The 11,460-nt window shown below is 43.1% G+C and overlaps 1 protein-coding gene across 1 annotated transcript in view; it reads right to left on the reverse strand.

Moving 5' to 3' along the window:
- LOC124775298 overlaps positions 1-11,062 on the reverse strand; it is a 52,518-nt gene extending 41,456 nt beyond the window's left edge. The window contains exons 1-2 of the mRNA XM_047250135.1: positions 10,622-11,062; positions 3,307-3,408 (exon numbers count right to left, since the gene is read on the reverse strand). Coding sequence (XP_047106091.1) covers positions 3,307-3,408; positions 10,622-11,062 — 543 coding nt within the window. The remainder of the gene's footprint in view (positions 1-3,306; positions 3,409-10,621) is intronic.
- Between the last annotated feature and the right edge of the window lie 398 nt (positions 11,063-11,460).

The following is an 11,460-nucleotide window of genomic DNA, read 5'->3' on the forward strand; positions in this document are numbered from 1 at the left end:
TTAGCCCCTCTCTTAACTACACTCTACTGCAGGTCCCTCGAATAAAACAACCGTGCCCAGTAGCTGGAAGAAAGCGCAGGTCGTACCTGTGTAAAAGAAGTAATCTAATTATTTAGCTTTCTCTCAGATCTCTCTGAAGACTGGACTAAAAAACCGTGAGGCGGAAGTCTCAAAAGTTGTTTCTTACTACTACTTAAGTGAACTCCTGCTCAGTATTACGAAGTGGCATTCTGTTGTGCATTTCTGACATTGCATTATCCAGATCCGGGTTGTAGTTCAGTTCTTACGACATACTGCACAGCTTCTGAAGCACAGCAAATAAAATCTATTTCTCTTTCTTAGAATGAATTATCTGTACATGTAGGAAAGGCAGTGTCCTGACTGATTATTATCGCCCGGCCCAAGCAACTAACGATAAAAACTCGGAATTTGGGGAGGGTGCTGATCTTACACTGCAGTAGTCGCTTAAGAAGGTATTTTTCGAAGTTCCACCTCTACGGGAGTGAAACAAGAGATGAAAGATTTTTTGAAAAATGTCGCTCTTAAGGCATTTTTGAAGCTTGACCTACGAAAATTGGTATTTGGTTCTTCGGTCACAAATAAATAAATACGTGTTTCGGCATTTTCGAAAATGGGGGAGAAACAGCGGGTTAAAGGTTTTTAAATAAACAACTATTAAAGTACTGCTATAATATTTTTAAAGCTATGTCTATGAAAATTGGTATTTGACTTCTCGGTTACAGATAAAAATGGAAGTGCCTGAGATTCCGGAAATCCAACCCCTACGGGGATGAAATAGAGGATGAAATGTTTTATGAAATATTTCATTATGAGAGCATATGTAAAGCTAAATCTACGAAAATTTAAAGTTGGCTTCCCTGTTAGAAATTTTAAAAAATCGTGTTTCACTGTTCTTGAAAATTCAACCTCTAGGGGGGTGAAATAGGGGATGAAAGTTTTTATGGAACTCATGCAAGCATTTGTTAAATAAATCCATGAAAATTTGTATTTGGTTTCTCTGTTAGAAGTAAAAAGACGGGCATTTCACTCTTTTTGGAAATTCAGTCCATAAGGACTTGAAATAGGAGGCGTAATTTTTTATGAAAATATTTCATTGTGAAACCATTTTTAAAGCTAAATACAAGAAAACTGGTATTTGGCTTCTCGGTTAGAAATGAGAAAAAATACGTGTTTCCCGTTCTAGGAAATTCACCCCCTAAGGCGGAGAAATAGAGCAAGGCTGATTCTCTGATTCGTCATCATCCAGCTCAAACCGCTAAGAACAGAAACCTGCAATTTGGATAGGGTGTGGATCTTATAGTGTAGACATCATTTGAAAAGGGCTTGTTCAAATTCAACTCCTAGGGGAGGGGGGGGGGTGAAACAGGAAATGAAAGGTTTTTTGAAAAGATCTCGCTATTAAGGCCCCTTGAAGCTAGAACTAGGAATGTTGGTGTTTCGTTTGTCAGTCATAAATTTTAAAAAAATACGTGTTTCAGAATATTTCGGAATGCAACTACTAAGGGGGTTAAACAGTGGATTAAAGTTCTTTATTTGAAAATAAATCAGTGTTAAGGAAGTTCTAAAGCATTTTAAGGCTACATCTACGAAAATGGTATTTGACTTCTCGGTTAGAAATAAGAAATATCTCGTTTCAGTGTTTTTGGAAGTTCAGCCCTCTAAGGGAGTGAAACACGGGATGAAAAGTTTTACGAAATTATTTCGTTATGAAAGCATTTGCAAAGCTAAATCTATGAAAATTTGTATTTGGTTTCTCTGTCAAAAATTTAAAAATACGCGTTTCATTTTTGAAGCAAATTCTCTGAATGTTAGTATTTCACTTCTCGGTTAGAAATACGTATTTTTAAGAGACTGTTTCGTTATGTTAAAACAATTTTGAAGATAATTCTGTGAAATTTGGTATTTTACTTCTTGGTTGGAAGTATGTATTTGGGGCTGAAAGTTTCTACGGAAATATCACAGGAAGAACGCAAAAGGCACGATTAAGAAAAACCTTCCAGAATGAGATTTTCACTCTGCAGCGGAGTGTGCGCTGATATGAAACTTCCTGGCAGATTAAAACTGTGTGCCCGACCAAGACTCGAACTCGGGACCTTTGCCTTTCGCGGGCAAGTGCTCTACCAACTGAGCTACCGAAGCACGACTCACGCCCGGTACTCACAGCTTTACTTCTGCCAGTATCTCGTCTCCTACCTTCCAAACTTTACAGAAGCTCTCCTGCGAACCTTGCAGAACTAGCACTCCTGAAAGAAAGGATATTGCGGAGACATGGCTTAGCCATAGCCTGGGGGATGTTTCCAGAATGCCCGCGAAAGGCAAAGGTCCCGAGTTCGAGTCTCGGTCGGGCACACAGTTTTAATCTGCCAGGAAGTTTCATATCAGCGCACACTCCGCTGCAGAGTGAAAATCTCATTCTGGAAACATCCCCCAGGCTGTGGCTAAGCCATGTCTCCGCAATATCCTTTATTTCAGGAGTGCTAGTCCTGCAAGGTTCGCAGGAGAGCTTCTGTAAAGTTTGGAAGGTAGGAGACGAGGTACTGGCAGAAGTAAAGCTGTGAGTACCGGGCGTGAGTTGTGCTTCGGTAGCTCAGTTGGTAGAGCACTTGCCCGCGAAAGGCAAAGGTCCCGAGTTCGAGTCTCGGTCGGGCACACAGTTTTAATCTGCCAGGAAGTTTCAAGAAAAACATTGTATTCCAGCTCCACAATCGCACTTTGTTCAGAAGTACATTAGGAAAAGACCATGCTTCAAAGGTCTTAATTAGCGTGAAATGTTTGGAAGATGTTGCAATTTGAGAACAGCATATAAATTCGATTAAAGAAAAACAAAAGTATCTATGCAGATCATACGGTCTACGCAAGCAAAGCAGCGGACGCTAAGCTAGTATTTTACAAACACAGGCACATTTTCTGTTTTGATCCGTTTGTGTGTAAAGATACTGTGCGAAGTTTTATGTGCAATACTTCTTAATTGCGCGTTGTATAAATCATTACCAGTTCGCTTTGTGTGTGAGTACTGTTTGCGGCTGTGCATAAGCAGACACACTGTAAGAGAAAGCCGGCCGGAGTGGCCGAGCGGTTCTAGGCGCTACAGCCTGGAACCGCGCGACCGCTAAGGTTGCAGGTTCGAATCCTGCCTCGGGCATGGATGTGTGTGATATCCTTAGGTTAGTTTGGTTTAAGTAGTTCTAAGTTCTAGGGGACTGATGACCTCAGAAGTTAAGTCCCATAGTGCTCAGACCCATTTGAACCATTTTTTGTAAGAGAAAACAAATCACTGTGAGATACCTGTTCCATGATGTCGTGGGCGAACCAGCAGTAGAGGTAGACCTGAATGGCGGGTATTGGCAAATAGACAGCAGCCTTCATTGCGCTGCCTGTGTCCGGATTCTGAAAAATTTACCAACAATTGAGAGCACCGTAAAACCAATCTTAAATTAAATTTAGACACACAAAACATATTACAATGAGTTGAAAACAACGGAATAAGAAACTCGATGCTCCGTACACAACATTCCAGCCGTCCGATTACGAACCTAAAATAAAAGCAGTACAGAATTAATATGGAAATTACAATAGCTAGATCTGGGTTCGTTAATGGGAAACAATTTATTTAAGGAACTCGGGATATTCACAATACCTTCGCAATAATATATTCACTTATGAAATCTTTTATTAATAACATATCCCAATTCAAAAATAACAGCGAAGTGCATAGCTACAACACTAGAAGAAAGGATGATCTTCTCTATTCTGGGTTAAATCTGGCAGAGAAAAGGGTGAATTATGCTGCCACAAAAATCTTTGGTCATTTGCCAAATAGCATTAAAGGTCTGACAGATAGCAAAACAACATTTAAAAACAAGTTAAAAGGATTTCTGAATGACAACTCCTTCTACTCAACAGCTGAAGTTTTAGATATGAAGTAGTAACTCTAAAAAAATTATTTTATGTAAAGAAAAATTATGTTAAAGTGACACGTTCCTCATCATTACGAAATGTCGTATTCATGATCTATGGAACAAGTATTTGTGTATGTCTGTGCACGCCTCTGAAAATAGATTGAATAAATAAGAAATGTTGCAGCGTTTTCGGAAATCTGAGAGAAAGCCCATGACATGGCGCGTTGCTGTTCTTTACATCCTCTGTATCCAGCCTGGTAGATATCCCATACCGACGAATAGTACTCAAGAATTGATCGAACAATAGTGTGTGGTGTGCGAGACGACTTTCTGCGTTAACGTATTACGCTATCTTGTGTTCCACCCGGGAGAGTTCAGTCTGGTATGCTCACAGATAGACTTACATGTTCGCTCTATTATAAACATCTTCCTTCCTCCCTCCATCCCCCCTTCTGAGATTTATTCACAGAAACACAATACTTCGGAGTTCTGAACAATATTAGCAACTGCAGCAATATAAATTTGTACTTACGAAAGTAGATATGCATAAAGTCATACAAGCCACGGTCACACTCGATGCGAACTGTATCAGCACAACTGCACTCATTGCCTCCTGGAGATGGCGCACGAAACTGTAAAAAAATCACGTATGCATGAAAGGGAAGCATTCAATGTCGACTTGGTGATAACAACACAAATATTATAATTAGCATTGTTATTAGAATTACGCGAACCGCCACAACAGAACGCAAATAAGAAAGAAACAGTTGTTCTGAAATGTGCCCAAAAACAGGTTCTACCATAAAGAAAGGAACTACCAAAAGTTTTGTACTTAAGAACAACTATTACATCAAATTTCTACGTTTAAGATTTCTCAACCCCAAAACACCAATATTTTTACAGCACTGTCGTAAGCTTCCCAATTATTTTTACTGTAGTTTAGCGACATCAGACGACGATTTAAAAAAATCATGAAGTAAGGTATGTCGGAGCGCGTTTTCAGACTTCCTACTTTCCATCTAACGTAAGCTCATCATACAAAAAGCTAGTACCCCAGTGAGCTCACACAAATCAATCGCCGATCGAGGTGGCGCAATGGTTAGCACACTGGATTCGCATTTGGGAGGACGACGGTTCAAACCTGCGTCCAGCCATCCCGATTTAGGTTTTCCGTGATTTCCCTAAATCACTTCAGGCATGTGCCGGAATGTTTCCTTTGAAAGAACACGGCCGACTTTCTTCTCCATCCTTCCCTAACCCGATGTCATCGATGACCTCGCTGTTTGGTCCGCTCCCCCGAATCAACCAACCAACAGAGATCAACCTTTAAGCCTTTACATACGGCGCAACAATCGAGTCACGTGCTTAAACGTGCGAGCACTGCCTCTCTTATAAGGCAGTAGCGATCAGTGATGCATTTATGTTTCAAGAGAACATCACACAGAAACATGGGTAAATTGTAAGGAGACGTGACAGAGTAGGAGAAAGGGACAATCGTGTTTGGCCCTGCCCGTGGCCATACGTTTTGTGAAGTTGCTGGATTTGTTGGTGTTTCGCGGCGGGCTGTTCAACGTGACTTCAAGCAGTGGTATAAAACACGTGGCTACGAAACACTACGTTAGAACTGCGGTCGGAGAAAGCTCCTAACTGAAAGGTGCCGGAGACGTGTTTCACGCACTGTGAAAGGTGGCTACACTGAGCCACTGCGCCAGAGATTGCGCCAAAGAGTATTATTCAGCCGCCTACACAGTGCTTGTCGAGAGCTCGTAGTAGTCAGTGCCTGTCGAGGACTCGTGGTAGTCAGTACTTGTTAAGAACTCGTAGCAGAGATGAGCTAGTAGGCAGTGCTTGCTGAGATGCGATATTGGAGAGTCTTGTTGAGATGTGGTAGTAGAGAATCGGTGTGGAGATATATTGTAAGGATTAGAGTGATTTTCATCAATATAAGTGAGGTAACAAACTCCGTTACTTTTTTTCTCATTATTTCAGTGTCCTAAATAATGCGTCATTACAGGTTCAGTCAACAAAGCATCTGGCGTGTGTTCTTGTATTAGAGTTTAATTCTGCTTTCCTTACGCAATGATAGTATTTCTAATTTTCTTTTATCACGTCAGTAAAATTGGTATTTAAAAATTCTTGTCTTGTTGAAGAAGAACCGTGCCAGATGTGTGTTGAGTCATACTTCCACATACAGAACAGTTATACTTGTGCTTGGTTTCGTAGGTTTCATAGTTGCTGGGGACTTAATTAATTAATTGTGTTAACGAAAATTTTCATTTCATTCTTTGTTGTTGTTCTTTGCAGTCAGATAGCGTAATAATACTAGTCAGGGCCAACCGTTTACGAAACAGCGTAATCGGACAAACAGCTACCAAAAATTAAAAAATATTTGCATTTTAAATAATTAAGCCCCCATGCAACTGTGAATCACAATTGCTTCCAAACCCAATATGAATTGCTGCCGGCAGTGTATGAAGGTCCATCCCCATCTATTAGCAAGAGAACATTGCGACGGGAACTGCATGTAATGGACATTTGGAGTCGGTCACCTAGCAGGCGGCCACTGCTCAAACAGGCGCTTAGAGACGACAGCAGAGAAAGTCATCGGTGTGAACTGAAGGGGATCACTGCTGTTAGCTGTGGTGGGACATTACGCGGACGACTGAAAACGTGTAACGAATTGGGATTCGAACCCGGGATCTCCTGCTTACTAGGCAGGTGCCTTAACCACTGAACCATCTACGACACAAGGTTATCGCAACTGCACGGACTATCTCGGCACGCTTCAACGGAGCGCAACCCATCCGCAGTCAATGTCCATTGACTTCATGTTCACTACTCTGAGATTCCCACAGGAGATAGGACGTACTCGTGCATCGGCACTGAAGAAGGTGGATCCATTGCCTAGCTAGGCGTATGAACTATATGTATGCATGGTGTCTGTTCTTTCGGACACGTCCGTGAAAAAAGACACCACACATTCATAAAATTCATAGGACTGTAAGTGTATGTAACTGGTTGTCTGAACACTTCCCCACCCTATTACATCTCGACTGGCCTGCAAAAACATCTGCCTCGACCCCACACAAAATCTGTGGGACATGTTGGAAACTTCAACATCGCAGCGCGTCAGCAATCGTTGGTTAATATATTAAAAACCAAAAACCGGCCTCGATTGCGAAACAAGCACCTAGTGTTAAGTGTTAACCCAGGTTTCGGCGTAGATAACTACACCTGCTTCAGAACAACAATAAAACCCACATGTGACTAAGAAGACCTTTATAAATGATTAAAAGAACACCATAGCTATACATTTATAAACGAAACAGAAAAGGAAAACAAAAACAGTACATATGTACAAAGTCAAAACCACTACTTAACTTAATGGTGTACGCTCCACCTCACATTGGGCTATGTTCGATGGGCCACGACCCGCCATAATCTGCAGCTATAAACGGTTGCTCACTTACAAGCCTCACCCGCTATCTATGCACATGCGCAAGACAAGGGAAGTTACTTGAATGCGCATGCGCATACGTATACGAGAAAGTTTATACATGGGTCGGGGCTAAATAGCCCATATATTCCCAATCGTGGATCAACGTATATAAAAAACTGAAATGGATAGAACAAGAGACGAGCTAAATAGGAAGTGAAACCTAAAAATAACCGCACACAGTTGCTTATGCTAGTAAAGAAACTTATATATGAAGCTACCTATGACAACAGGAGGAACTCTTAAAAACCATACCTAAAGCCAGTAGTTAGCCTGGGAGAGGGCGGTGGGCTCAGGGGACGTAATCTAAAGACGTCGTGGTAATAAAGATATAGGGATTAAACGTGAGCTGTTCAACGGTCTAAAATCACCTTCATCGTAAAAGGAAAATGAGGATACAAAGAAAGAAGATGAACAGCTTGACCAACCGCGCTCGCCAATCAGCACGCGCATGTGATAATCGCCAGATCATCAGATTTACAAGTATGAAGAACAAAGTAAAGGCGCGAAACCTTCAAAAAATTTTCTATTTCTTAGTAGGAGTTGGTCATTGAGGATGTTGTCTCTAACATGTTGCAGATGCTTAAAGATCTGCATTTCTTCCAAAACATCCAGTTTTAAGCCCTTAACCTCGGCATGAAGTAAATCGATATTAACTGGATGGCTCGGCGCATGAACCGTTTCCACAAGGTTTTCCGCATAAGTAGAGCCCTTAGTACCGTCACCGCTTGTAGTAGGAATATGCTCTTTATACCTGAGACCCAGAGCTCGCCCCGTTTGCCCGATGTATGACTTTGTACATATGTGTGGTGTCTCCGCCAGACACCACACTTACTGGGTGGTAGCCATTAAATCGGCCGCGGTTCGTTAGTATACGTCGGACCCGCGTGTCGCCACTATCAGTGATTACAGACCGAGCGCCGCCACACGGCAGGTCTAGAGAGACTTCCTAGCACTCGCCCAGTTGTACAACCGACTTTGCTAGCGATGGTTCACTGACAAAATACGCTCTCATTTGCCGAGACGATAGTTAGCATAGCCTTCAGCTACGTCATTTGCTACGACCTAGCAAGGCGCCATGTTCAGTTACTATTGATATTATGAATAATGTACAGTCAAGAGCGACGTTCACCATTTATGGATTAAAGTTAAGTATTCCACCAGGTACGTCCGTTTTTTCTAAAGTCTAATTTCCTTGTCCTGTTCCAGACCTCACGCCAGCCTGCGTGAGCTAAAACGCGTGCCTTTCGGCTTCCTCTAGTAACCCGGTGTTAGCTCTCCTGCCAACCCACAACAATATGTACTGTTTGTGTTTTCCTTTTCTTTTTCGTTTATAAATATGTAGCTTAGGTGTTCTTTTAATCATTGACAAAGGTCTTCTTAAGCACTTGTGGGTTTTATTGCTGTTCTGAAGAAGGTGTAGTTATCTACGCCGAAACCTGGGTTAACACTTAACACTAGGTGCTTTTTTCGCAATCGAGGCGGGTTTTTAGTTTTTTAATATGTTAACCAACGATTGCTGACGCGATGCGATGTTGAAGGTTCTTAAATTCGTCCCAGCCGAGGTGTCATATGCAGCAAGTAGATACTTAGATGTTATTCTGAAAATAGCTAAGGCAAGCATGGCTATTCACTTTATTAAACAGTGTAGAGTGCTCAATCTCTCCCCAAGTTTTATTGGTGGTTTCATAGGTAAATCCTGCCGTAAAATGCCAGTCCTTAGAAAGAAGCTGCGTTACCAGGTATTTAATGCTAGAATCTCTGATTTATATGCCAAGAAAGATATTTTGAATGAAAGAGCATATATGATGTACGGAGGTGAACTTTACCGCTTTGTGTAGCATTATTGTTTTCCAGCGTATTTACAACCAACATGTTGTTTGTTTACGTGTACTTTCTTTATTTCCTGTAAGGGAACAAGGAAGACTAACCTGATTATCAGGAAGTTATGATGCAGGTTTTGTTTACTTTACTTGTCCATAAGGTGGCTGTGTTGTATCGTATTTACATTGTCCCATGACAGAACTTGCTATGACTCAACGACAGACCCATTCATTGCTCAGTGCTATACAGAGACTTACAGTGCAATACGATGGAGCGTTAGCGGTATAGTATTTCCTGGTCGCTGGATTGGAAGGGGAGGGGACCTGCAAGGTCATCTGACCTGAATCCCCTTGATTATTTCCTAAGGGGATATCTAAAGTCACTTGTGTATGAGGCCCCAGTGGATACGGAGATGGAATTAATCGCCAGAATTGTAGCTGCTTGTTAAGTGATTCAAAACACACAATATTTGTCAAGATTCGTCAGAATCTCGTTCGCCGCTGTCATACTTGCATTGAGGTTTATGGTCGTCGGTTTCAGCACAATTTGCCCAAATGGTACGTTTATTTTGTCAATGATGACATTTGCAGTTAACTAATGTAAAAAAAGTACTCAGTACTGTGATTTTATTCCTATTATCTCCTTAAGCTGGGTTATCCGACCCCAGGTTCCCTGTCTCAAACTGTTCAGTGAGACACCCTCTGTGTCCTGTCAAATTTTTGGCCGCTCTTACGGAAACACCCTGAATATCTAAAATACTCATCTCTCTCTTGTGTCATTCCCACTCATTTTTAAAAGCTGGTGACGATAGATCGCTAGACTGCCCCTTTTTGTGCAGACAGCCACTGGACCTGTGAACGTGCTTCATATCAAGAACAAACAGCGAAACAGAGCTGACATCACGATTCTGCCGATGTGAAGAGAGTTGTGCAGACCGAAAAATGTCGCACTGCAATGCTAAGCGAAATGTCGCGCAGTGCCATGTACTTTCGGGAGGGACCGAGCAAAGCCTAGTGACGGGCCGTGGTTTGGCCAGCCCATGGCCCGGATACGTTGCACGCGTAATTTGGCACGCCGTGGCCGGCCCTGTTTTAATCGGCTATAGTCATACCAGTGAATGTTGAAATGATTTAAATGGCTCCGAGCACTATGGGACTTAACGTCTGAGGTCATCAGTCCCCTAGAACTTAGAACTATTTAAACCTAACTAAGCTAAGGACATCACACACATCCATGCCCGAGGCAGGATTCGCACCTGCGACCGTGGCGGACGCGCGGTTCCAGACTGTAGCGCCTAGAACCGCTCGGCCATTCAGGCCGGCCCAGTGAATGTGGTGAGTACTTACTTTAAAATCTGTTGATGAGTGCGGATACAGTTTACCAGTGTCGTGTACCCGACACGGTCTGTAGCGGCCGTCTTTTGCGGCTGGTGCGCTTCGCACGAGGCTACGGGCCCGTCGGTGATTTCGGGACGGCCGTCGCTCTGGTGGTCCCTCCCCAGGCTAGACAGACGCCAGTTGAGCAGTCGGAACTGGGCCGTGACGTGCGTCATGATGCTGGCGAAGAAGCAGTCGAGGCCGACGCTGATGTAGATCCAGTAGAAGGTGGACGCGAACTCGACGCCGTAGGCGAACTCGTAGAGCGGCAGAGGGCCGGCGTCGAGCCCGCGGATCTGGCTGAAGGGCAGTAGCCGCTGGGCGGAGGCGCCTCGTAGGACGAGCGGGAGGGCCGCCCACAGGAGGAAGATGGTCGTCACGTAGCCCACCAGCAGCAGCGTCAGCCGCGGGGCCAGGCGGCGGCGCCGCTCGTACGCCTCGCCCATCTGTCTGGCACAGGACGACGTACTTTCTAAATTTTTTTTTTTAGTTTGATTTCATTCTCCTGCCCCATATGGGCAGGGAAGGACTGGCAGCGGTACAATCCCCCGCTCTTCAGCCGGGTGATACATTTAATAAAAAGATGAAAATGATACATATACGGGGCGATAAAGGGGGACATAAGAACATACACTACTGGCCATTAAAATTGCTACACCAACAAGAAATGCAGATGATAAACCGGTATTCATTGGACAACTATATAATACTAGAACTGATTTGTGATTACATTTTCACGAAATTCGGGTGCATAGATCCTGAGAAATCAGTACCCAGAACAACCACCTCTGGCCGTAATAACGGCCTTGATACGCCTGGGCATTGAGTCAAACAGAGCTTGTAT

This window comes from Schistocerca piceifrons, chromosome 2 (assembly GCF_021461385.2).
Source record: "Schistocerca piceifrons isolate TAMUIC-IGC-003096 chromosome 2, iqSchPice1.1, whole genome shotgun sequence".
NCBI classification, from domain to species: domain Eukaryota; kingdom Metazoa; phylum Arthropoda; class Insecta; order Orthoptera; family Acrididae; genus Schistocerca; species Schistocerca piceifrons.